General features: G+C 48.4%; 2 protein-coding genes across 6 annotated transcripts in view; both read right to left on the bottom strand.

Moving 5' to 3' along the window:
* Positions 1–22497, bottom strand: part of LOC106741743 (dopamine receptor 2) — a 28463-nt gene extending 5966 nt beyond the window's left edge. Inside the window, exons 1-4 of one of the 5 annotated variants that reach the window (XR_001374204.1) lie at positions 21924–22497; positions 16481–18199; positions 3403–3487; positions 2163–2527 (exon numbers count right to left, since the gene is read on the bottom strand). Coding sequence is in view for 4 of the 5 variants with exons in the window: in XM_014614021.1 (XP_014469507.1) it covers positions 3403–3487; positions 16481–17685 (1290 nt within the window). In the remaining variant the exon portion in view is untranslated. The other 4 variants (XM_014614021.1, XM_014614022.1, XM_014614023.1 and 1 more) reach the window with 4 other exon arrangements.
* A 3781-nt stretch (positions 22498–26278) lies between these two features.
* Positions 26279–27511, bottom strand: LOC106741724 (general odorant-binding protein 83a-like). Its single transcript, XM_014614000.1, has 5 exons — positions 27479–27511; positions 27093–27162; positions 26683–26877; positions 26374–26447; positions 26279–26305 (listed from the first exon to the last, which is right to left on the bottom strand). Exons 1-5 carry the CDS (start codon positions 27509–27511, stop codon positions 26279–26281), a joined length of 399 nt encoding a protein of 132 aa, XP_014469486.1.
* Positions 27512–27642: the final 131 nt, after the last annotated feature.

The following is a 27642-nucleotide window of genomic DNA, read 5'->3' as shown; positions in this document are numbered from 1 at the left end:
GTGTATATAACAGTGATAATAATACTGGTAATAATGGTAATAATAACTCGGCGCGCAGCCGTATGATCTTCGCGTTCTCGGGATTGGTTACACGGGCGGATGATTTTATATATTACGCGCAATTCGCGCGATAATTCACAGAAAGAGGAGGCATCCCCCGAAGTTTTCCACGCTCGCTTTATCTTTCGCCGTCTCGTCTCTCCCGGGGATAGTGACCGCATCGGAGTTTTCTCGTTTGTTCTATCGGCTACTGTATTCCCCAAGGTCAAATGGTGTTCCTTATTTTTGTCTTCTCTCGCTTTTATGGCTCGATAGCTTCTGTTCGCGAGTCTCGTTTCGGTAACGCGGCCACGAAACTAAAAGTATCTATGTAGGTTATTGGAGATGGTAAGAGGTCGCGCGTTTATTTTAGATTTTTCATACGCAGACACGTGAAATTTACTTTGCATCTTACGATCAAACGTACTGTTCATTTTTTTTCAATCGATATTTCGAAACTTTACGTTTGCATGCATGTATACGTGCGTGCATGCATAGTCGGCTGCAGAAAAAGGTCGTCAGCGCTTTTCATCTCGATGGCTTTCTGCGGGACAGATGAGAATCTTGCGGTCGTCTTCACGATTTTCATACGCTAATCAGCAGAACGGCCTTAATACGCAGTATAAGCAGGATATTAGCTCATAATGCGGTATACGTTTATTCACGCACTCATCATCGTAATGTATTGTACATAAATTGTAATTATAGTGTGTTTATTAGAACTATTATATTGATAGATTACTATTTTGACACGTTATTCCCGCTTCTTATAATAAACAATAAATCAATAATTACGCCCGGTTGGAAAATTCGAATAACTTAATTACATTGCGCATTGAGGCTGTTTTGCCGGTTAACGCGCACGTTCCAAGCGACGCATCGTGAACAAGCGTGTTGCCGTCTTTCTGCTATCGATTTTACTCTAATTAAACGCGTGTACGCGGAATGATTTGCGAGGAGTCGTCGTCGTGAACCACGTGTTGTAGGGACGTGCGCGCGTGAAATGCTCCAATTGTCTAAATTTCGAGTTACGCTTTCGCGGATTGAATCATCTTTCGCATATTTCCTTCCGGCGTATCTAGTTAAGAGAAACACGACTGAAATATTTTGGCGATACGCGCCCGTTCGAGCGGAAAGTTGACGAACGTAACGGAGGTGCACGGAGCTCGGGAAATTTATTTTTATATTCGGAGAAATGGTAGGTAGATACCGACGAAAAGCCGTATGCATCACGTCGCGAAAGTATAAGTGTCGTTACTAATGCCTGCGCATACGTTCGCGTATTTGACGTCGTCAACTTTTACGTCCTTCGAGCAAGCCTCGCTCCAATAGTTGACGATCGTACGAGTAAAGAGAGAGAGAGAGAGAGAGAAAGAGAGGGGGAGAAGGGAAGGAAATTCGCTCTAATACACGTGCATGAAATTTTCGAGTAGAGTTAATTGAAGCGGAACTAATTGAAGGGTTTAAATAGGATTCAGTCAGAGGTGGTTAGGACCGTCGGCTTGCGCTACTGAGGAGAACACCGGAAGAAAAGTACGACAGACCTCGCGCATTTCTCACTATGTTCTATTAACGTCCCTCCGAGAGTGTCACACGAACCGCATCTTTCCGCTAATAAGTGCCGCGGAAAATAACGATTGTTCCCGCTTCGCAGTTATATTTTTATATGTTTTGATCCACTCTCTCTCTCGTATCCTCGGGGACAACAACCGGTATTAATAACGAGCGATATTAAATAACCGCTGGATACCCGACGCGTTCATCTCCTGATCGCGTTTCACATCTGATTTATACATAGACGTTATATATTTTTCCCTCATTTATATTTTCTATATTTTTTCTTCCCGGTACACACCGTTGTTATTTGACAATGAAATAAACCGAACATTGAGGCGCGGGAAAATTGAAGAAAGCGCGAGGTATCGACCCTTCTTTCGAGGTGATATTGCTTGCTCGTCGAACGCGCACGACCGAAGGCCGCAATCTTCCTCAGGGCGAGCGACGAGGACATGGTGTGTCCATATTAAGAAAGTGCGTCTTTAGACAATGAATAGTGCCATGTGCTATGTGCCATGTGCAAGTGCGTGTTTAAGATCAAGTATCACATTCACTATTGAACATACCGAGAGCTTATATTCTACGGGAATGCGTTGATATTCGTTGATGTTCGTTGATCTTTGATATGCGAGGGCCTTTGGTAAACGGATACGGGGTCGTGGTTACCAGTTGTTAAACTATACTGGCTGTTGAACTATACGTTGCACTAAAGACAAAGAGGAAAGTGGGGGGGGGGAGGGGTAGGGAGAGAGCGACGTAAACGAAAATAGAAAGTAAGGGTTTCGTGGGATTCCATGATCAACGATCGACGACCAGCTCGCGATGTGATGATATTCCGTTGTTAAATGTAGGTTTGCTCGCCGGAAGTTTCTCGACTTCCCCGAACATGATGGAGCGAATACGCGGAGTAGTACCGTCCGGATGCGAACTTCTGAAAAAAGCAATATACTGGATACGTTCCCGTTAACCTAATAGTTAGCGCTAATAGTGCTGCGTCGTTAATGACATTACGACACGACGCGTGTCGCTCCGCTCTCCGCATTCCTATCCGAGCTCATTCGCCGAATACCGATAAAATACGTTTCTGTTGCATCTCTACCATCGTGTATCGATGTTCGTTTGCATAAAAGGCAATCCAGGCGACGTGTATTAAGCGCACTTCCGTTCGAAAATTATCATTCGTTAAACGCGCGGAAACAAACGTCGGCTCGCTTCTATTTTTAGAAAATCTTTAATGAAATTGGATTTCACTGAAGTTCTAAATGGAGAGAAATCTCGAAACGTAAATCGGAATAAATTTGATTTAAATTCCAAACAAATGAAACTCGATTTGAAATAATTAACGTTTTAGCAGAGCTACGACAAGCTATGCTTGAATAACCACACCCAATCGTGGTCTGCGTTGTCATTATCGGATAATATAAAATCGTTTTTTTCTCCTTTCGGAATCCATTCCCTTCTAACAGAGTTCAATTTTCGCAAAGTGCACACGCGCTCGCACACACGCATGCACCGAAGTGGCTGTCCCGATCTTCTTCTTCTCAGCATAATGCTGAGTTCGAGTCTTTATTCACGGATAAAACCTGCGAACTTTATCTCTTAATTCCACAGCTTATGCAGGAGCCGCGAAGGAGCTCCCCGACGACGTTAGATGAATTTTGGCAAGATTGTTCTAGCGCGAAATCGAGTTAGCTCTCTGAATCGAAAATTAGTTTCCGAACTGTGTAATCCTAATGTATCGCCTCGAGGTAGAAGTGCGTATTTTCGGCAAAAAAAAAGCGAGTAAACAGCGTGGCTTGGACTCACCTGACTCGGTTTACATCTGAATGCCGGTTGATACCGCCGTCTCATTCGTCTGGGACAACAAACGCATAGAATTCTGACGAAAGCTCTGAAACGAAAAGATAGAATGTATCTCGCAACGTTCGCGCTCATCACGAACGCGCTACGACAAGAGACTCTACGTCGACGGCAAAATACTTAACAAATTCAAGCTTATCGAGCTTGCTCTCTGCGAGGAAAATCGAGAGAGAAGAAAAGCGGAGAGGGTGAAAATGCGACCGATGTGAGAGAGAGAGAGAGAGAGAGAGAGAGCCCGGTTGGCGCGGGTGATCGTGCGAGGAAAATGCTTCATATGAATTTCAATCGCTTTATTCACGCCAACAGCTTTCCGCCGCGTAAACCGCCACGTGCGAATCGGCACTCGAATTCGGACTTCCCCGTTACGCAGCGGGAGGAAGAGAGAAGTATACGTTTATTCGAACGTCACTCGGCACAATGTCGTGATGCCAAATGTGGTTTAACGCCGGGATCGCATGACTGCCATGTTTTTTCAGGCGTCGTGTGTGTACGAATATTTGCATAAAGTCCATGAAAATACGATGGCGATGAAAATATGCGACGATGCGATCGATACTCGCGTGTGCATCGCATCGGTACGTACTTTCGCGCCGTAGCCCTAAGGAATCCGAAATCCCGGGCTGATCGATCAACGCGCGACCCGGGAGGCGGCCGATCTTTGGCAACTCGATGCGATTCGGAATTAGGCTGTCACGTCGCCTGCGGTCTCGGAATATTTTCGAAATTCTCGCGCACTCTCCCTTGCACGAGGTGTGCACGAAGTATGTGTACTGCAAGTGTCGTGTACATGCATTACATATATTTTCGCACATATTATATATATATATATATATGCACATGTGCAAATATAGCGTGAGCCGGTAAGTGGATGATAAACGGATCTCTCTTTGTGAGCGCACAAACGACGTAACGTGATATTTACACTCGGTGACCTTATCCAATTAGATTGCTGCAACTATACTTGCATTTGCGCATCGATACTCGAGTACTCTCGCCGCTCACGGGCGATACACAATTACGCGAATGCCGCATTACGAAGTGGTTCGGACACGAGGCAGCGAGCTTGTCCGGACGACATGGACGACATGGCCGACTGGTTCGGCGGTTCCAATCGAGATACAGCAAGTTACACGCGCTCTTTCTTGCTCGTAACATTAATATCCGCGGTCTCCGGCGTCGTGACGTCGTTGCAGTCGCAACGTGTGTCCGGTCGGTCGAGCATCTTCGAGGAGGTCGTGGAGCGTCGGCGGCAGCAACGCGACGAATCCTCGCGGTTCGTACCCTGCGCGATGAATTTCATCGAGGAGTACTTCGATCAACCGGAATGGGTGTCGTTCGTGCTGCCGGACGAGCCGCAGAACAGCCTCGATCTGGGGGAGCCTTTGATGAACGAGTTGCGCAGGAAGATCCAGATCTACACGCTGAACGTGGGGGCGATAAGCGTGGTAGAGACGTACGAAGGCGCGGTGAACGCCGTTATCCTGTCGGAGAACGCGTCCGCTCTCGAGGGGAAAGACATCTGCCTGACCAATTATTGCAGGCACGAGTGCGATTTCGTGATAGTGCTGACGAGATCGTTCGACGACGAGGCGAGCTTCCTCGCGGAGGCCGACGAGCTAATACACCGGGTGTGCCTGCGATCGATCTTCGAGCTCGTGATATTGGCGTTGGTCGGGGATTCGGCTGTCATCGCCGGCAGCCCGTCGTCCCGGACCGACGGCTTGTACACGGCGGCCGACGCGGCAGTTCTGGCTACGTGTCAGCGGGGAGACGCCGACAGCGTGGCTCGATGGCAGCACAACGAGAAAACGTTTCACGGCGAGGAGATCGTGAACGTGGCGATGTTCCAGATCTTCCCCTACGCGGTGACGTTGCACTCGAGCTTCGGCGGCCTGAGATTCGGCGGGATCGAGGGCAGGATGGTCGAGGAGATCGCGCGCAGCGTGAACGTCCCGCTGAACAGGGAGACGATCGAATGGACGAACACGGTCGTGGTCGACAGCGAACTGCGATCGAGGCTCTACGATATGATGAACGTCGACGTGGTGTTCGGCGGCTTCCTGTGGAATTACAGCTCGAAGATAGAGTACACTAATTCCTACGGCATGGTGCACATCGCGTGGATGGTGCCGATCCACGAGAACGTTTCCCTGCGCGGCCTGATAACGCCGTTCAATCCGAATGTCTGGTACGCGATCATTTGCTCCTTGATCCTCGGCGGGCTCGTGAAGTACTTCTTCATCCGCGACATCACGTTCCTCGACATCTCCGGGATGGTGCTGGGCATAGTGGTCAACCGTCAACCGGTCAAAGCCTCCAGCAGGATCCAGTTTGTGGCTTGGGTCTTGTTCGGCTTCTTCATCACGCAGCTTTATCTAGGCTCGTTGGCCGAGCAGCTGATGAACGCTTCGGATGCCCAGATAGAGACCTTGGAAGAACTGTTGGGCTCAAGTCTGACGATAGGCGGCACCGAGCAATTGGCGAATCTGCTCCGCACACCCGATGAGGACGACAATGAGCATTTGGTGCGGATGTTCAGCGAGAACTTCGTCAGCTTCGAGGAGGACGTCTACAATGACCTCGTGGCGGATATCAAAACGGGCAGGAACGGCACCGTCGCCCTGCTCGTGATGTTGAATCTGACCGACGTGCATCGAACGGCCAATATAGGATACGCTCATATCGTGGCAGAGACCATAGGCACTTATCCGCTGGCGCTCGCCACTTGGCGAGGCTTCCCTTATTTGAGGGAATTCAATTTCAAGATCCAGGTGTGCCTGCAAACCGGCCTGGTGAAATATTGGGCGGAAAAAGTGATGTTGGACACTAACTATTACCAGGTGGAGAGCGACGTTGACGATAAGACCCACCTCGATCTTCAGGATATTATTCCAGCCTTCCTGCTCTTGTTTATAGGATTCGCCGGCGGACTTCTGTTGCTCATCGTAGAGATTCTGTTCTATCCGTCGCCGAGGTTGCTATGAGCCCGTCTCCGTTCGTCCAAGTTCTCAGATGTCTCGTCTTATTCGATCTCGATACGGAGAGATGACGTCGCCGATGTTCGCTCGTTTCCAAAGACACCTTCTCGTGACATCCCGAAGAGAGAGATTTTCCTGGCGGCGCGATAACTATCCGGGCTCATTAACTGTTCGTAATAAGTCTGTCGAGGTCCCGTGGAATTTTTAAACGCGCTTCTCAGATAGAACAACGCGGCGCGGCGAGTTAATTAGAAAAGTTCTAAGCTAATTCCATTAACTCTCCTCCACCACCTTCTCTCTTTCTTTCTATTTAGCGCGCCGAAGGAAGTGAAACTTTGGAAATGTCGAGAATTCGCGCGGCTGCAATATTGGTCCCCCGGATCCGGATTTCCCTGTGAACGACGCGTCGTTTGGCACCGCTTCCTGATTACTTGCAACGCATTTTACGCGAGAAACCCTATAATTTATGGGTATAATGATTTAATTAGTATAATTTTCCTTATCCTGAAGCTAGCTTCAATTACAAGTATTGCTACAAATATTAAAATTGTCTTCGACAAGATCGCAAGCCTATATCTATGGAAGTGTCAGTCGCTTTAGAGAGAGAGAGAGAGAGAATATTTTTTTCTTGACACTTTTTTAAAGCTTTCTTGCTATAACATCGATAGTCATTTAATACCGATGGCCAATATTCGGCCAGCTTCCGGATGCGGATGTATGCGTTTCCGCACGTGGTCATCGCGAAAAAATTCAAAAACATCGTCGGAATTCTATTCCGCTATTCAGTCTCGGATTTCGATTTGATTAAATTCGATATCATACCTCGATACCTACACCCGACCTTGTACGTGATTGGCCGTTATTGGATATTTTAACAGTATTTGCTTTCGTAGGGAGCGCACACGCGACCGGTGGAAATGTTAGATACACCTGCTAACTTCTGACAACGTCGCATCCTAAAGTTCTCGTGCTCTTGTCGATTACGATGTTGCAGGGGAACGTCGTTGCTTTCGTACGACTACTTGTAGATTAACGTGCGACTACACCGGGGGAGGAAGGGGGGGGGGGACATATCGGAAATCATGGCGCACCCGGGAGAGGGGGGGAAGAAAGGCAGGCGATTCCCCATGCAAACATTAATCGGAAATGTGGGATAAGATTTTCCGCAGGGCTTCGTTTTCAGGAAGATTGACTTTGAAGATCCGCCGGATAGGCGCGCGCTTGACTAATAAATAAGGCGCGGCTTATCGGATCTCTCTCGCCATATACACACAGTCATTTCTGCTCGCGTGCGACGCCTCGATCCGGTTCAAAGGTGATAGGCAGTAAATACCGGTGACGCGCGTTTGTTTCCGTTAATTTACAAATTGCTGAAAATGTCATCGCCGCCTTTACATGCAAATCCGCGCGTGTCAGACAAGAGAGAGAGAGAGAGAGAGAGAGAATCATGAACCGCTGGTAATCGATGGCCCCTCGCCCTCTACGAATGCCTGTATGATATTGTCTCCTAAATCACGGCGGTGTACGCAAACACGAGAAGAGATACAGTGACGCATGACGAGAGATCCGTTAAGCCGAGTATTATTATTAGTCAAGCGCGCGCAGATCCGACGGATTTCCAAAGTCAATTTTCTCGAAAACGAAGGCTCGTTCGCACAGGAGGAAAGAAGGAAGAAGAAAAAGAGGGTAAAATTTATCCCCGCGGCATTTTTGCATTTATTTCCGTCACGAGGAATCGGAGCTCCTTTCCCGTACTGTGATAGATACCCAGATTTCCGATCCCCGTATATATCGTATCGTATGCTGAACATTGTTCGACGCTCGAGACTATATTTCCGCTTGCGTCGATTTACATGAGACGGATTTCAAACGCGATTCTGTACTACCTTGCTACTTCTCTATGAACCGACATCACCGCGCTGTGTGCGCGTGTTAGTCTAATTTATGATTGATTCGTGCAGTCGCTTTGGGAGTTGCAAGCAAGCAAGCGTGATGTCTGTCCAAGCATTGCAAATCCAAGTGTGTAACTTTACACATTTTGCGTAGTCACTTTTTACGCATTTGCAATTTACACGTGTTACCAGTGTAATTTTACACACATAAGTGTGCAAAAATTATAATTTTACATTTAAGTTTTTTTTATATATAAATATATAAAAATTATAATTTTATACACATAAACGGCAAATTCAAATGTACAGTTTTTGTACACATTTATGTGTGCAAAATCATTATCATGCGTACAAATGCGTAAAGAGTGACTACATGTAAAATTACACACTTGGATATGCAATGATTGACCGTTATTTTAATTGAACACTAAATTGAATGTAACGAAAAATTAATAAGACTCCGCACGATTTCGAACGCGTATTACCGTGTGATGTCTCGATTCGTTGCACGCTTCAGACAATATCTCTGCGTTTTTCAAAATTTATGATAATCTTAAATATATGCATATAAATATATAATAATGTTAAAATAAGAGGCCGAGTGTAAATTGTGAGTAAATACACGATAAATGGATTTACATACGTAATTTCGGCGATTCTCAACACGATAAAAGAAAGAAGGTACAAAAGTGTACGACGTAAGAGAATCATATTTCGTCTGTGCTTCACTTCCCCCCTTCTCCGATACTCCTCCTCCATATTAATACATTAACGGATCGGCGAGTGACTTTTTTGATTAATTAACGAGAAAGGAGCGAGGAGACGAGATAATCCTATCATTTTTATGTCACGGGACAATTATACGATCGATCACGCGATACGTCTCGTTAGGCTTATATAGACGCGACATTGTCCCGCGAACTTTTGTACGCGCACGAAAAAGTCAAAGAGCAAGTCCGAGTCGTTAATCAGAGTGAATCCGAGCGTGATTTCCGCCCCGTCCGGTCGATATCGGCGCGACAAAACGAATCAAACTGCGGACGAAAAGTCGGCCGATTGGCGCGACGCTCGTGTAATCAGCTATTGGTGTTGAGTTTACGTTCTAATGACAATGGAACGTGCGTCGAATGTAGTTCTGCCGGAATGCAATTGGACCGGGGGGAGGGGGGGGAGGGGGGCGAGCGACACACCAGACCGGAAATCGATGACCTACGTCGCGGCGTCATAATGAATAACAACGTATGGGCCACTCACACGAACCCTCCGATTGTTCCGTAAAAACCACCCTTCTTCGCCGTCCTTCTTCATTGCTCCACGTACGTTACAGCGTACGTCGAACTACAACAACGGTTTACAGCCGTACGAGCGCGATGGCTTATCGATGGCAGCATGCAGATTCGAGTGACTCTCCAGACACTTAATTTATAGACAACTGCGAGTGAAACATAGCAGAGAGGCAGGAAGGAAGAAAGTGTCGTTCGAGGAACGGTCGCGAAAAACCACGAAGCGTTGGCGATCGATCGAATTTATTTTATCGCGGCCGCACGAATACGGAATTCCGACCAAGAGGAGATAGAAAGAGCGTGAGAGAGAAAGAGAGAGAGAGAGAGAGAAAGAGAGAGAAAGATCATGGAGAATATACATCTAGATAGGGATATACGCGGGCGGGTTACGGATTCGCGCCGGTTGCGTGTACCTATTCGGCGAGGGAAGGTAGGAAAGTCGATCGAGTGAGTCGACTACGGGTCTATGCTATACGTTACGAAAACGCGTAATCCGAGCCTAGCCGAAGTTCACGGAGGGGCAAACAGAGATAACGGGGTTAAGGAGGAGAAGCGAGGAGGGCCATAGGGCGAAGAGGCCATAGGGGTGACGTAGCTCCGCAGATTTACGGCTACGGCTTACCAAGCGTGATCTGCGCGCGATCTTACCTTCCTCCACCCTTCTGCTCTGCGCCCTTTGCCGTCCTGCCCCTCTCTCGTCCTCTCGTCCTATTACTTTTAGTCGGCTCCTCCTCGGTCTCCTCCGTTTTTAGTAACGCCAGTAACGGCGAAATATACAGACGTTTTGGCGCCGTACGCGAGGCCAGGCCGGGCTGGGCGAGGCGAAGCGAGGCCAGGCGACGCGACGCGACGTCTCGACGACGTCGAATCCCGGGGATCTTGGCGAGACTATGCACTGCGCCATTTGTATATGGGCCTCGCTTTCATTTTCATGCTTTCTTTTTTTCCTCTCTTTGCCTTTTCTCTCCTCTTATTCGCGAAACGATACGGACGTTCCGCATCGTCGATCACGAGCCGAGGTTGGGAAGAAGTCAATTACTTAGGGAGGCCTTGGCACACTTTTAATCGCGCGCTACACGTCCGATTGTAACGACAGATGCATGAGGAAAACGGTTCACAGAGCGGAGATGTAACGCGCGCGATTTGTCTAATTTTTATTCTTCTTCTCATTACCTTCTTTCGTGAGTTTCGGCGAGTTTAGGCTGAGCTATTTTGCACCGCGTGAGCCTGCCGTGCGATATCGGAGTTTCTGCCGGCAACGAGAGACCCGCTATAGGATCCTTATCGTATTATTGGTCGTTACGTAGTTACCATAGTGTGTCTAACAATAGCGCGAGGCTCAATGAAGTAAGACACGAGCGAGAATCCTTATCAGAAGATGAAAATCCGGCGCATCGTTAAAATTTCAGTAAAATATGATAGAGGGAGAGAGGAAACAACGACTAATGTAAATTCCCGACTTTTTCGAAGTTTTTAATGAAATCTGTCGTATGCCACTCGTCTCTCCGCTTCCTCGCTTTTTCTTTATTTATTTATTCTGAGTGAGTTTTCTCGTATATTTGCAACGGAGGGAGGGAGGAAGGGAAGAGAGAGAGAGAGAGAGAGAGAGAGAGAGAGCGTAATTACCATGATACATATTTATTAAATTTGTTTTGTCCAGAGAATGCAAAACGCGCGCGCGGTCGTGTTCTTTTTCTCCTCGACTAGTTGAAATATACAATTACAAGACGATATGAACGAACACGGCGAGATGAGATTGTTTCTTAAGATTTGCCGTCCGAGAATCGGGCGCTGTTATCTTATTTTTTTACTGTCGCCACCGCCACGCTCGATTTATATTGGCCGTATCAGATGCCGGATAAAGAGAAGGGGCGAAATAGATATTGTTCGAGAAACGGAACATCGACGTCGCCGATCGTTCGCGAAACAGCGACGGAAATTCGGCCGGCCTTGAATTGGCAGTCTCTTTATGAGATCGGTGACCCAGTTTTGCTCGGTCCACCAGCTAATAGAATGTTATCGGTTGCCTTCCTTCCTTCCTTCTTTCCTTCCTTCTTTCATTTTCTCGTTTCTTCGTTCCTCCGAACACCGGATAAGCTCCGATTTGTATTTCTTTTTTTTTGTCGCCGGATGATCCCGCGCGCGAAAAAAAAAAGACATCTCCGCATTGTTATATCATCTTTCCCGGGCTGTCTCCTCTTGCACAGACCGGCGTTTTCGCGCTTTAGAGAGACCTTTCCTCTCTCTCCTTCTCTCTCTCCATCCCTATCTCTCTCTCTCTCTTATATTTTTCCCAGCATTATAAAATATACATCTACACCGCGTAAAATGAGTGGGCGGCATTTGTTTGATAGTACATTGTAATCCGTGAATTGTTAGAATTTATATGTATATTAAGCGCGCTCTCATAATTACGTCTCACGAAAGTGCACTAATGAGAACAAATAAGCATGTGAGTTAGTTTCGAAATGTTATGTCGCTGCAGCCAAACACAATGTTACGCGAAAATCGTCCATGTACAAGGATATCCCCGTTTACATGTGTCGTTATCGTGCTTTGCCGTGGATTATTTGTCGGGATGCGTTGAATTTTTTTAGCTTACCGAAACACAGAGGGACGAACTAACATTGGCATACAGAGACAGGTAGATAGATAGAGAGAAAGAGAAAGAGAGAGAGGAGGGAGAAAGAGGGAAAGAGAGAAGGAAAACGAGTGAATAATCCATACGATACAATATGAAGTAAAAGTTTGAAATGTGAAATTTGAGATTTTACGTTCTCGAAGGCAGATTACTCTCCCGGCCGCACCGTAATGCCGCTTTTGTTGAGTGCGAGCAATCCGTACCGCTCTGTGATGTAAAGTTCTTATCGTCCCGGATGACATGGGTGTACGCGTACCCCTTGTGAAAATCGGGCAATATTTATGACGGACGAGGTCGCGAGCGCGAACATACGTTTCCCGTAGAATTTTTTTACACAGCGTCATTTTTTATTGGCGAGTTAACGTTTCCCGGTTGTTCTCTCTCTCTCTCTCTCTCTCTCACTTTTCTCTCTCCGTGTCTCAACGATAAAAATCTCTTTTCGCGCCATCCGTCATCCTGAGGTGGGATCTTGGAGAGAGACGCGCATCTGTTCCACTTCCAAATCGGAACGGAATGTGCACTTACGTCCGCGTCCCGCGGAATACCGTGTACTCGTCGAAACTTTAAATTGCATCACGCTCGCAGGCATGCCTCCGTCGTCGTAATTTCAACGAGAACATTGCTCGTGTTATCCATCGTACCGTGACGAGGAGTGAGAAGGAGGGAGGGTGCCGCACCTACGCCTAATTAAACTACAACCTCCCGCTGGGCCACGCGACGGAATTATAAATTCAATCCTTTCGGGCTTTTATCGACAGCAAACGCTATGCGGGGCTCCACCGCCGGCTCCCACAATCGGAATCGTGATTCAATCGAGCTGCGTGAGCGCGACGCGCGAACAACCGGATTCAAATCGAGTTAATCGCGCGAGAGTGGTGGCTCGATGATGATCGCACGGCTAAAATCCGCTGCTGTTCCGGCCGCGTCTTGTATTCGCGATTATTCACATTGGATATTAAAGATGTTGTGAAAGCGATCGCGGATCTTGTCTAAATATTCCGTCGATTATAATTAGCCCCGAACATAGAGATGTTCGGGGAAATGTGGTGGGTGCCGCGGATCAATGCTAGACGAGGACGACGGCGACGGTGACGATGGATTCGCGTACGGCCGGGTTCTCTTTTTCTTCCGATCGAGATCGTCGATATTCATCGAATTTCTCTTCCATCTACCGCGCACTTATCCCGCCGGTCACGGCCTGTCCCCTCTTTCTCTCTCTCTCTCTCTCTCTCTCTTTGCCGGATCGGTCGCGAAAGCTTGGGGCGCTTTCGTGCGCCGAGTTGTTGCGATTGCTCCTTTTATTAATATCCGCCCGTCTAGAGCGATCGAACTATCCATTTTACGACCTAGAGGATAGGTCCTCCCAGGCCTGTCTACCATAAAGAAAGCACGCGGTCTATTGATTTTACATTTACCTGTATGGACGGAGTAAATACCCGTGAAGCGTGATAGTTACACGTGGGATTGCTGTACACAACGCCGTTTGGCGTCAGCGTTACCCACTGTGTATATCGGCCTCTCTCTATTCAACGTCAGCGTTACATCGCCCCCATCGAGTGGCGTAATTTGCTCCGCACGCGATTCGCGATGTACCTACCATGCGGACGTGTCCACATGGCGGGACAGATCAGCGCGTTAATCCATTGCACTCGCTGCCAGTACTGGCGCTAGGTGAAATGGACGTTGTTGTGTCGCTGTTGTTGTCGATGTCGTCGCTGCCGTTGTCATTGCTGTACAGCCGCAGTTTCTCCCATTACCGAGAGCCCGACGAGTGCCGTTACATTAATGGCAGTTACGTGCGGCGCGTACGTGTACGTTACTTGCCGCTTTGGCCGACACATTTCGTCCGTTTGTTTTCTGTAACGTTACTTCAATTTCGCAGCTCGCTTTTACCCTCCCTTTTTTTCCGCTTCTCTTTTATCGTCAATTAGACGCGCTCTTCGACGCGTTCTCTTCGAAAGTTTCGAGCGCACGACTGTGTCTACTTTTTTTTTCTTTCTTCCACTCTTCTTTTCTTGCTTTTCTCTCTTTCTTTTCCTAGCGCGGAGATCTACCGATCTCATCGTTATTTATCGTTTCTTCGTTCGAGAATCGTTTCGCGCATCGTCTCGGACACGTAGGACGATTGTAGGCGAGCGTTTTTTGAACGACCCGGCGCGAGGACTCGACCCGTTCGAAGGGAGAGAATTCTCGATTAGTTGCAGTCGCGCCGTGAAGTCAAGGAGGTATTTAAGGTGATGAATGTTTTTTCACGAGCGTCGCTTTAGAGACCGTTCGGGCGGACGGGAGAAGAAAATGCCGGATGCGCGCCCCGTTCCTGAAACTCCGGGCTCATTTCGCGCGGGCGGGTAAAAGTAATTTGCTAAAGGGTCTCTGCCTAATCCACCCACAATCCCGTTAGCCAAATTCTCTTTCCCTGTCTTTGAGGAAAATCCCCGCCGTATACACACACACACACACACACACACACACACATATATATATATACATGCGCGTTTAAAAGGAGAAAATGCTCTGCCGAGTTGGCTTAAAATCGACCCGCAGTCTCGTGAGTATTACCTTCTTCGTTTTTCCTCCTCTCTCTCTCTCTCTCTCTCTCCTCATTCTCGGGCGGATCTCTCGCCTTCGGATGAATATCATCTCTCCGTCGCTAATTCGTTCGATATCTACCGCTCGGCGTTCAGCCGGTTACACCGGTTAGGGCAAGTTTGCGGGGAGGGTAAAACCGATATTCGCATTAGGCTACGGCGACAATCGGCGGTGGTGAGTAACGGCCAATGTCAGTATGTGATGATGGATTGTAAACCAGACTGTGTATGTCGTTCGTAAACCGATGCGCGCGCTGTGTTCGCCCGCGACGACGACGAAGCGTAGGCGCGTATTAATACCCCCTGGTATTACTATCGCATTATACCTGCTACGTGTAGCACGAAGAGCGCACGAGGAAGAAAGCGATGTCAAGTTCCGAGACGGTGTGTACGTACGTGCTCATTACATTGACACTCGTGATTAAAATGTACTGTGTTTAACGCGTTGTTGAATGCCGCCGTGGCCACCGGTGACCGGCGGCGCACGGAGTGACCACCGCACCGCGTCTCGTTAACTTAAGATTACAACGTATACGTATCATTAATTACGTTAAAAAGTTAATTATGCACTCAATGGATGTGACAAATAACGAGACGCGCAGTAAAATACACTTTGTACTTGTGGTCGGCATTTGTCAGAATTTTCGTGTTGAATTTTTCACGTATTAATTTAACATATGTGTATTAATTTAACATATTGCGCTTATGTTATATCGGTATATTTTGCGCCGAGTTGATGTTCAACATGTGTAAGTGTTAAAATAACACATTTTACGCTTCGTTGTAACGCGACTAACATGTTACGGATGCCATATAATTTTGTGTTAATTTGTGACATAATATGTGTGTTACTTTTCAACATATTCACTTTGTGTTAAATTAATGCAAAAATTTGTGTAGGCCGCTTGGGACACGTGAATTATATTAACTCCAATCGTGTATGCATCTTTTTGGGCGCTTCAATCTGCTACTGTCATTTGTGTCCTCGCTTATTTAAAGTTTGTAAAAGTGTCGATAAAAATCTGGAAAAAAATCACGAATATACTTTGAAGTCTGTAGAGTAGAATTATGTTAAAGAATGATCGCAAGTGTTCAGCTAAATGTCACACCTCATTGAAAATATAAAGGGAAACGCGATGAAAACATCGACCGATTAAAGGGTTAAATTTAAACACACAATTTGTCACCGTGTGGCAGAAACACGAAAGAGAGATGACACGCGTCTCGAATAACGCTTCTTCGGTGTATCTCCGATAATTGTATCATCATTTAAGCTCCCGGTGCGCAATGAATGGAAACGAACGCGGCGGTGTCCCGGCGAAGCGACCGCGAAATTCGCGCGCGCTCACAGTGGGACACTTTTTCCCGGCGCGTCCGAAGTGCCGTTAACGTCGTTAACGTCGCGCGCGCTCGTCGGCGAGTCGCACACAGTGACTGACGGGACTGACGTTGCTTCGCACGCTGTTAATATATTCAAAGTCGGACACGGGATAAACGTTTTCGAGTGGGCGCGCGAGGGAAGTCGGATTTTTCCTATCCGCGATCCCCGCGCATTCACAAGCGCGCGGGCGGCGGAGGTGCACAGGAGAGGTGACGCGTTCCACGAGGGTAACGTCGATTAAACGGACGGGCAAAAACTCACCTACGGAAGTCCCTGCTCCAGCAGGCGTATATCACGGGATTCATTCCACTATTAATCCAACCGAGCCATGTGACGGCCGCGGATACTATCTCTTCCTGCCAGATGCACCTCGTGCAGAAACCGGACCACAGATTCACGACGAAGAAGGGCAGCCAGCAGATGATGAAGACACCCATGACGATGCCCAGGGTCTTCGCCGCCTTCTTCTCCTTGGCGAATTTCGCGAGCTTGCGCGACAGGGAGAAATTCTTGCCGAGGTGCTGCTTGTTGTTGATCCTCGCGGAGGGCACTCGGGTGAGACCGTTGTTGTGGAGGGCGGTCAACGGCTCCTCGAGGTCCTGCAGCTCCTCGGGCGTGCTCGAGGTCGTGCGAAACAGGTGCCGGGCGTCGGTGTTGGTGCCGCCGCCCCGGTGTATCCTCAGGGTGAGCTCGAGCTCGCCCGAGGCCATCATCACCTGCTTCGTGCCGAGCTTGAGGCTCCTCGTTTGTATCACGGCGGCACGGTAGATCCGGTAATACGTGAAGACCATGACGAAGAGCGGCAGGTAGAAGCTGATTGTCGACGAGAAGATCAGGTAGCCGAGGTTCTCCGTGAAGGGGCACTTGTCCTCGGGCACCTGCTCGGTCCGCACCGCCCGCCACCAGGCGATCGCGGGGAAGGAGATCGCGCTCGAGCAGATCCACACGATCGCGATCAGGATGGCCGCCCGCTTCCGGCTCATCCGCGTCGGGTACGTGAACGGATCGGTGATCGCCCAGTAGCGGTCCAGGCTGATCACGCACAGATTCAGGATCGACGCGGTGGAGAAGAGAACGTCCAACGAGCGCCACACGTCGCACCAGTCGGTCGTGAAGAGCCAACGGTTCTCCAGCACCTCGTAGACCGCGCTGAACGGCATCACCACCAGGCCGACCAGACAGTCGGCGAAGGCCAACGAGGTTACGAAGTAATTCGTCGCCGTGTGCAGGTATCGCTCGCGGAACACCGCCAATATCACGAGCGTGTTGCCGAACACTGTGGCGACGGAGAAGAACAGGAGAACGATCGCGAGACCGGCGCGATCCGTCGCGAGTTTCCAGAGATCCTCGTAGGTGCCGTTGAACGGCGGGTAGCTCGCGTTGTAGAAGCTCCTGCCGAGATCGTCGTTGTTTGCTGCGTGTACCTCGTCTTCCCAGCTCAGTAAATAGATCTCGCTGTCGTTCATGTTTCGCCGTGCGCAGCCGTGCCACTACCGACGCTGCTCCACCGTCTGCCGACGCGCGATCTCACCCCGACGACGCGCGATTGCCCGAGACGACGATCCCGAGGTTCCCGATCAGGCGGCTACGCTTGGATTCGCTCGCTCGCTCGCCGGTTCTCCTCGTGCGCCTTTTCATCTTGACTCCCCCCGAGTCAAGCGACCCTGCATGTATCCTCGGCGATTCCCGAAGAAAACCGCCCACTGCGACTTCCTCTCCTCGGCCGTATCTCCTCGTGAAGCTCAATTAAACTTACTCGACATTCGTCGCGCTTATCTGTCCGACGGAATGGCGTTTGGCACAACGCGTCCCCTCCCGGCCGCGATATTTAAAGCAACGCGCGGAGAAAACGGTGACATAATCGGGGGGATAACGTCGAAAGTTCGAATACTCCCTCTCTCGGGTGCTCACTCGTCGGCTTTCCGCTCATGGCCGTATTTTCGTGCGAGACTCTAGAGTTTACCCGCTCTTTCCCGACACCTGGAACAAGGCGAATGAATTCGTGAATTCGCGAACGATATCGGCGTTCTCGCGATCCGTCCGGGCGAAAACGACCGGGGAAATACGGAAGCTCGCTTCGTTCTCATACGGCGATGTTTTCAGCTCGGATCGATGTTATTATAATGATCGAGCGTATTCGATTCAATTATTTCTGGAGGAAGGCGAAAAAGAGACACCGAGGTAACAAGGATCTGCGTGATTCGGGACTTCTCGCGGCACTTGAGACGAACTCAAACCGGCGGAAGCTTCGCACTCCGCTGCCGCGCGTTACACACACACCGCAACCACTGTCGCGAATTAATTGTAAAGCAGTTCAAAGTTGAGGGACAAACGTGCGTCGACGCGACCTAACTTCGAGTAAATTCTCTCGCCCCGGCAATTTTATTGAGTAACAACTACCGCTTCATTCCCCGTCACGGGCGTGACGTCTGAGAAATTTCACCCTCGGGGGCATGTGACGAGCGAACTCTTTCGGGGCGATATTAAAACCATCGCGTTGCCCTGCCGCTGACGTCGTCGTCGTCGTGTATCTCACGTATAGGTCTTTGATCCTCTTTCGAAATCGTTCTCGTCGTGCGGGTATATTGGATTCGTGCCGACAGAATGCGGTCGAAAGTTCATTAGAACAGAAAAAAAAGAGGAAAAGAAATCACGGAAAGAGGACTACTGATACCGGGTGGATTTCCGCCGTAATGCGTTGACGTGTCGGTCCGCTCGTAAACCCAAAAAGCGAGAAAAAGGGAAGAAATCGGAAAGCCGTGGCGAAGGAAGGGAAAACGTTTCTGCGGGGAGGGGGATTTGAATGACACGTAGCGCGTAACGTTAATCGTCGAACGAACAAGAACGATCGTCGGAAACGAAACCGTCTGGAAACGTCTACGCCGTCGCTCGAGCCGCGCGTGAACAATCAGTTTCAAAGAGCCCCCCGGCCGTCTTCTTACCCGGCGTTATGGAGGCGCGAGCGCGGCTATTTGCGGATAATTCATCGTTGAGTGATTATCACGATCATCTTTGACCCCGCACCCTCGCGGCCTTCCTCGTTTTAGCAGTGTAACGAACACTCGATATTACACACGGCCGTTGAGGAAGGCCGCCGTTGAACTTGGTCATTACGGATGAATAGTACCGATGGCGATCGATACGCAGGCGGCGCTGCAAAAAGTAATTTTTCTAGAGCGCCCCGCGCTCATTAATGGGGGAAACGTAAAAATGTATTCGTTTTTCATCCCGCTCGCCCTCTCGAAAGTTCATGCACGGCGATCGAGTCGCAATTCGCGTTGGATCTACCTAGAGATGTTACGACGCGGGGAAAATCGTCTTACGAACCTGCGTTCGTTTGATACCTCGCGCGAGTTTAGAGGAAACGTACTGCCCGAGCGCAGAGGAAACGGCGCTTTTCCGACTCTGCAACTTGAGTCGTGCGCTACACGGGGGGAAAAAAGCGCGTATCGATTGCGAGATCGTGAAACCGGAGCGAGTTGTATGCGAAACGCGAGCGCGTAGTAAGACGCGAAATTAAGGGGCCGCTACGCAAACTCGTGAGGTTGTAAGGAGGAATGTTTTCTCTTAAAGAGCAAATCCTTTTATCGCGTTTTCCGACAAGGGTCGGGGAGCTAGATCTTCGCGTGATCTCTTCCCCTGTTTCCCTTAGTGTATGGAATTGCGATAGGCGGATCAAAAGCGGCTACAGATAACTTACGTAACGCAGATCGAGAGAATAAAAGAGGAGAAGTGCCCGAAGGTAGCTAAGAATTGAAAGAAAAAAGATTGAAAAGGAGAGAAAAAACAAGGAGGAAGAAGGAAGGAAGGGAGGAGAATGGAAGCGGGACAGAAGGAATGATGTATAAAAATTAAAGCGTCATGGAGAGAACGTATGAGATAACGGTACAGAAGTAATAATAAATTATGAAACATAGATGCCCGTTACATTTATAAATTTTTCAGAGAGAGAGAGAGAGAAAGAGAGAGAGAGAGAGAGAGAGAGAGAGATACAGAGAGGTTTCCGCGTACTCTGTATTTAATTAATTCTTCTATGAGCAAGGAATTCATTTAATACCGAGTATTTGATATCCGCGTCGTCTCTCTGCGCTCCCGCTATATAGGACTGACTTACACGATAATGTAAATTAACGTCGCCGAGAGAGAGTCGGAGGAAGGAGGAATCTGCTTTACGAGGCTTGATCGCAATCGCGTTTGCGATCCCGGCGCAGCTAATTGAAAAATTGCATAAGATTGGCCAAACGATAATCGCGTGAGCCGGAAGTCAGTGGGTGCCAATAGTCTATTATCGTTCGTGACACTCTCCGAGTATTCGTTTTGCGCGCCTCAAGCGCGGCTGCCTCTTTACGCTGAGATATCCGACTCGAAAGCAAACGATTATAGTTGGAATTTGCACGGCATCATTTTAATTATTAATTTCGCTTCGCGCGCGCGAAACGCCAAATCGACGAAGGGGAGGAGGAAGGGAGGGGGATGACGAGGAGAGAACGATCGGTCGCACAATCGCGCGTTTTCCTCCGGCCTCGCAGCGGACCGGGCTAAATATAGAGCGCATTCGGCATTCGATTGGAAGTCATCGATAATTCCCGAGTTGCGCTCCCTTTTTATCCCATCGTTTTATCAATACACAATGGAGATACCTTAAAGAGAGGAGAGATTTTCACCCGATGTCGTCCCGTATTGCATCGTAACGAGACGGCACTTTATCGCGTCGGCGATCGATTAAACGATCTTCTCGGGCGCTCTCCTACCTACGAACGGAGAGGGAGAGAGAGAGAGAGAGAGAGAGAGAGAGAGAAATGGACGCGCAGTACTTAAACACTAAACTCCAAAATTATTCGCGGCACGACTAACGGGTGTCCGCGAGCACAGTTGTTACGTTCGCGGAGTTCGTCGGTGGGCTAATACGCCGGCCTTGAGATTCCTCCGACCAGCTCTCGCGAGCGAGTGTTCTCTACGGGATGAGCAAACGAGAGGCGAGGAAGCGAGAGCGTTATCGTCCTGTCATTTGTACTTAGTGGAACCTGACTTGGACGCGATCATTTCCGTCGCCGCCAGCCGTCACATAGTGTCCGGTCAGCGAAGGGACGTATGAATCGTAATTGATTCACGCGGACCCCCCGGCTTTCGGTTGAATGGCGAATACCCCCCCCCCCCCTTTCTCTTTCTCTACCCTTTCTCTCGATAAGCTCCCAATCTTCGGTAATCCCGGCTCGTTTCAGGCCGGCTATCTCTTTCGCCGTCTCCCTTATCGTTCGGTCCTTCCCTATCGCCGTCGTATCGCGGCCGTGCCGTGAATTTCAACCCCCTCGAACAATTCTCAGCATTTACGACGCGCACTTCCCGGAAGCGGACGTATCAAATCGAGAGCCGTCAGGCGGATCGAGCGTTAAAATGCCGCCTTCGAGTGCCGGCGGCGATGGGACGCGGAGAGAGAGAGAGAGAGAGAGAGAGAGACGCGCGAGCGTAAAAATCAACGGACGAACCGATCTTACCCTCGACGAGATCGTATGGGGCGAATGACGACACGACGTTCGGACCGGCGTCCGCGGGAGATCTATACGATCCGACGTCGGCTCGATTTCGGATCGATCGCACTCGCGCACCAGCCGGCCAGCCGAATCGGGGGGCGGGATCATTTCGAAAACGGCGGTAAAAGCGGCCGATCACGGCTCGTCCCTCTCGCGGGGATGGAGGTACGCACCCACTGTGTGAGAACATCACGAATTCGCGCAGCACCAGCAGCAGCAGCAGCATCAACGTGAGCAGCAGCGGATCGTTCGTGCCTCCGTCGAGAAGATAAACCGCGGGTACCGCGCGTGCCCCATTAGCGCGCCACCGGCGGATAACGCGCGCTAATTGCCCCCTAATCTGGCATATCTCGCTTGCACAGGCTCGACTCTCTCAAGGTCACGGGCTCCTCGGATCGCCGGCGTTCGATCGATTCGCACGATTGATGCACGCCGTCACGAGGCTCGTCGCGGCGCGGCGAACGACGGCGCGGTTGATCTCGCACGCGATCCGGCTGCTCGTGCTGTCGTCCGGTCTCGATATCAGGTGTGAGCGAACGGTAAGGAACATGATCGAGGAGGAAGGGTAGCCGAGACGCGCGGCCGAGGACGGCCTCGGATCCTCGCCGAGGTCGCGCACATACACACCACGGGAAAGAAAACGGCGAGGCACACGCGGCTGGGCTCACACGACGGCGGGCGGCCTCGCGTACTACCTCTTCCTCGAGAACGCCGGGACGTGTTTCGCGGTTTTAGACGGTCGACTGCTACCATCGCGTGGCTCGAAAGCTCTGCACCCGTCGCGCTTGCGCGCCGCATCGAGCCGCATCATCCCCGCGCGCTCACACACACGCACTTTTGCCCTTATCAACTTTTGCTCGAGGCACCCCCGGTTTCTTGCACGTGCGTCACCGTCGCGAATATACACGGATGTGACGTAGACTTTCCCTACCGTAACCGACGACGACGTCTCGTGCCGGCCCCGATTATCGGTAATGCGATACGGAGCCTTTTTTCGCGAGACACCTCCCGTGCGCGACCCTGCGTCGTCCTCAAGCGTACCCGCTCTGTCTCTCTTTCTCTCTCTTTCTCCCTGTCGCGCGGACCAAAGAGCTTGATCCGGCTGACTGAATACGCAACCGGCCGATGTGTCCGCGCGAAGCCGCGCGGAAAGACCTCTGCCGCGATTAGGGGCTGGGTGGGTAAAAGGGGAAGTTGGCTAATTAATTATTTCTCTTCTCCAACAGATTGCGGAATCGAGCAAGCAGAGATTTCAAACGTGTCAAAGTCGAAGTCCCCGCTCGCTCGATAATATTCTAATCTGTTCGGAGAACAACAGAAATAATCAATCAGCCAACTAGTCTTCCTCACGCTGCAGGAAGGATTTGGCAACAATTGTCGAGATTTGGCGTATGTGTTTCAATCAAATGTCCGTATGTTTCAAAGTTTCGGGAAAAGAACTGTTCTTTCCCCCATTTTTTCCGCGAATTTTTTTCGGTTTCTGTCCGCAGGGTGTGAAAATTCGTTTGGAAAAATTCACGTTTACTCGGTTAGAAGCCGCCATATTTATTTTTCTCCGTAAAGTAAGAAATGAGAAAAATTCACGGAAAATTCGGTAAAAAATCATTTTTTTCCAGAAACTTTGAAACTATAGATTGTACAAAATATATATGGTACTATAGTATATAGTGCATGGACGATTCGATTGTAGCAACCAAACATTTGATTGAACACATTCACCAAATCTTGGCAATTGTTGGCAGAGTCTTCTTCCAGTGCACGCTCTCGGCTCGCGAATGTTGGAAGAAGATGAATAAATACACACATTCCCACGCGCATTAAAAATACGATTAATTAAACATGACGACTGAAATCGCACGGAAAGCGCGATAGTGGCCGGAACGCCCGCGCGAAAAAGGAAGGCAATTCCGCTCTCTCAAGCTCTCCTCGCTCAAAATATAAGCGAGTACTTACACGGCTCTCGATATTTTTATTATTCGAACATTTCCGCCGGTGCTCGCGCGCGCGCGAGGGATATATAACAATGGTACACTGGGTGGAAATAGCAGGAGACGACGTAGTTTTCAATTAGAAATGCACGACGCGGAATTCCGTCGCAGTTATTTGCGATTTTCCGCGCAGCATCCTTCCGTGCCGTTCTTCGCCTGCTTGTCGTTCTCGCAGCATTCCGGCTTCGAGTCGTTCTTGCTTTTGTCCAGCTTACAACAGCCGGACATGCAGCAACCGCCGGCTGCCTCTCTCGCCCTATTAAAACGCATAACAATGACGTCAGACGGATCGAAAAGACAGGACGGAGGTAATATGCTCGTATGGATCCGCGGTGAAGATCTCATTCAAACGATTCGCCGAATTCGCAATGACGTTCGTACCCTGGTGGAAATTCAACCCCGTGGGTGTCTAGCCACGAAGCAGTATCGCTACCAGCTAATAATGTAACGCTCACTTCTGCTACGTGGCTACATAATGGCTAGGTAAAAAGTTAGCTGGCGTTTAATTGGAACGAAAAAGTGACGACATGAAAATGATGTCAAAATGAAAAAAAAAGAAGTGATCGAAAAATGAGTTTTATAATCAGTTGACGTCATTGTTATTTTCTGTTTTACTTGGACGGCTAAGCAAGATTACAGTTACATTTCCACTCGGGTACGAGTTGAGTTTGCCACGCGAACGAAAGGGAGAAAAGACGTTTCTTTCCGTTTCTTTTTGAAAAACAATGGGACCCATATGGCCGCCTTTTTAACCTCGTCGTCAAGTCGGCAACCAGCGCGATCACTTTCCCGTGGGGCAACAACTCTTTTCGTCCGCACCGCCATCGCTACAACATCCGCCACGCTCTTGCTTCGTGCCGGCGCAACATTTCGAACCGCAACATCCTCCTTGCGCCTGCTTTTCTCTGTGCATTCAGTCGAGTCAATCACTGAATTATGTATCAGACACCCGGAGAGCGCGCCGAGACTCTCGTAAAATCGTTATTGCAAAGCCAGGCGACCATATAGGTTTCGAAATGAGCTTTCTTACTTGATAAAAAGGAAAGGAAAGGAGAGTGAAAGAGAGAGGAGAATGATTTCGGAAGAGCGCAGACAACCGGGTAACCGGAAGGGATATCGAGAATAAACGCCCATGCTGATCGGAAAGTTAAAGCGCTTAATGTGGTCTTTACCTTCTGCTGCAGCAGCCGCCAATGTCCTTTTCCTTAGCAGTCGAAATCTTCTTTTTCTCACCCCTGTGAACACACAATGCGTACCTCGTATTACATACCATCCCACCTACACACGGAGATATATTTATAAATTTATAAAAATACACATATAAAAAGACACACTCACTGTTCACATCGGCAGGTCACCTGACCGGCGTATCCTTTCTGGCCGGTAATCTTGCTATAAAAAATCACGCCGTAGGATTATATATAATGATACGTCGGATATAATCGGTACAGCGTCGTAAATAATTTATACAGTTCAACGTCGCGCCGCCGCTTTCGTCGCACGTGCACACATACTGTGTACGTACACGCAATGCACGCACGAGGAGCGACGTAAGAGGTTAAAAATGCTTGGTCACTTACGCACAATGATCACACATGACGGACTTTTACGGTGTTACCGTGCGACGTTACAATTAAACCGTAACGTAGCGGGGTGCGAAAGTTCGATTACGGAGCGAGAGGCGCTTCGAACAAACAATTCCTTTATCCCGGGGTGAATTTTGAATTGTTTTTTTTTTTTACCGAAACGTGTGGCGTATTGATTGCGTTGGTCGATTTACAGGAATTTTAAACAAACGTTGAGCGTTGCCATGACCGTTCATCTTTTTCCCTTCTAGCGGCATTTCTTTTTCAAGGATATCCCGCACACATATACGATATATACGATACATACATCGTATTTAAGGATCAAAGGATCCGAGAGACTGTATACGACGTTTCTGCATCATTGTTCGTCACGGTGCGGCAATCTGGCTTAAAAACTTGATAACGAGAGACGAAGTATAACCGCGTAATTTTTAAATATCACGCCAAACGATGTAAATAATTATTGTTGCAAAAATAATAAACTGAAAGGAGAAAATGTCACATTCAAGTAAATGTTTGCCGAGAAATATTGAAGTAATTATTTTACTTTGGATCGAGCAAACGTTACTTGAATGTAGCACTTTTTCCTCTCAGTATGCTGCTGCAGTAATATTTACTTAATCTAAATAAAATAATTACTCCGATACTCCTTAGCAAATATTTACGTGAATGAAGCGCTCCTTTAACGTACGCAGAGGAAATCACGAATGAATCTAATATTTTTTTACAGACACTTCGTAATGCGTACTTTTCACGTGATTCTTACGTATATTTTATTTCGGGGAATCGCAGACTGTAAGAAAAGATGATCTTTATTTTTTCTCCTCTTTTTCCTTCTTTCCTTTTTAATCGTACAAGTAACATTTTACGTCTAATCCACACTGTTGCCCCCGTTCATATTTTGCCCGACGCTTATTGCCTTGCGTTACTCGAGTGCTCCGCAATTGTCGATTTTCAAATGAACGATGCGCTTTTCAAGATCTGCAAACAGAACGTGAGTGTCGCAAAAGAGTGAAATGCGAACTGGATTTATATTTGGATAAACTTACGCTCGGTTGCTCCTTAACGTAACACGCAGCGATTCGAAAAGCTTTGTCGCAAGCATTCTCCGACATTTTTCCAGCTGGAAATTTTAACTTCTCGATTAATTCGTTCAACCTTGGTTCACTTTTCGTTCGTTAAACTTTGGATACGTAACGTTATATTTTCCAGAAGAAAGAAAACGGGGAAGGGGGTATTTTAGAAAGAGACACGATGATCAAAGCCGTTATATGATGAGATATATCCGACGCTAAAAGGGACGGAAGGACGTTGAATCGTTAAGTGACGAAAGAACCGGGCGCAATCGGAAAACTTACGAATTGATTTGCATCGATTGAGAATCTCTCTCGACGATTCCTGCATACTACGTGGCAGATGACGCAGGGCTTTTTCGAGATCTATAGTGTTGTCTTCGTTAAGAATGCCGTTTTTCAACATGAAGCATCTCAAGTAACACTTTAATTTCATATCGTCTTGATCAATGTTACCGGCCTTTAATTGTTTCAAGGATACTGGATCAAAGAACACGATTGAGAGAGATAACAAATAAAGTTCCTATTAATCCCAGATAGAACAGAAAATGACGTGGAAATGACGAAATGACGAAAGCGTGATCGAAAGGTGAGATTTATAATTATTATTATTAATATTTCCTCGCCATTTTGACGTCGATCGTTATTTTCCGTTCCATCTCGGAATGCTTGTGCGACACAAAAAGAATCCTCACCCCAGGAAACTTTCGTTTGCCGGCGACAGTCTCGTTTAATATCGGCTCGTGTTTGCACATATAGAATTAAATAAGTTTCAAAATCGCGTTAAAGTAACGACTCGCCTCGTGCTCAATACGTTCGATACTACTCCACGGCGCGACTGATCGAAACTATTTTAAGATCGAGATGTAACTAAGTTGCGAAACTTCAAGTGCAGTGGAAAATGTAAACTTCGCGTACTATAAAGCGTGATTTCATTTAAGTCTTGAAGGAGCACGAAGCGTTAACACTTCCGAGTATTAAAAGGTACTTCTTTTATGTGCGAAATAACGAAGAAAAAACCGCAACGTTCGTATTTATCGTGACGTGAATAGATACTTACTAGCAGGAGCGATATGCCGGTTAAGGTAATGAGAAGTATACTTGCAGTTTTCATATTCACGGTGCGCTTCGCTCGCGGTTCTCGCGATGTTCAAGAGCGTTCCGAAAGAACTGTGCGTCAGGCAAACGCTAACGTTAACGTTAACGAGTATGTATACTTCCTGACACACCGAACACGAAAATTTT

This window comes from Dinoponera quadriceps, unplaced genomic scaffold, assembly GCF_001313825.1.
Source record: "Dinoponera quadriceps isolate SergipeBrazil2010 unplaced genomic scaffold, ASM131382v1 scaffold587, whole genome shotgun sequence".
NCBI lineage: Eukaryota > Metazoa > Arthropoda > Insecta > Hymenoptera > Formicidae > Dinoponera > Dinoponera quadriceps.
Note: the sequence above shows the minus strand (reverse complement) of the source record. Positions and strands in the feature narration are given on the sequence as shown.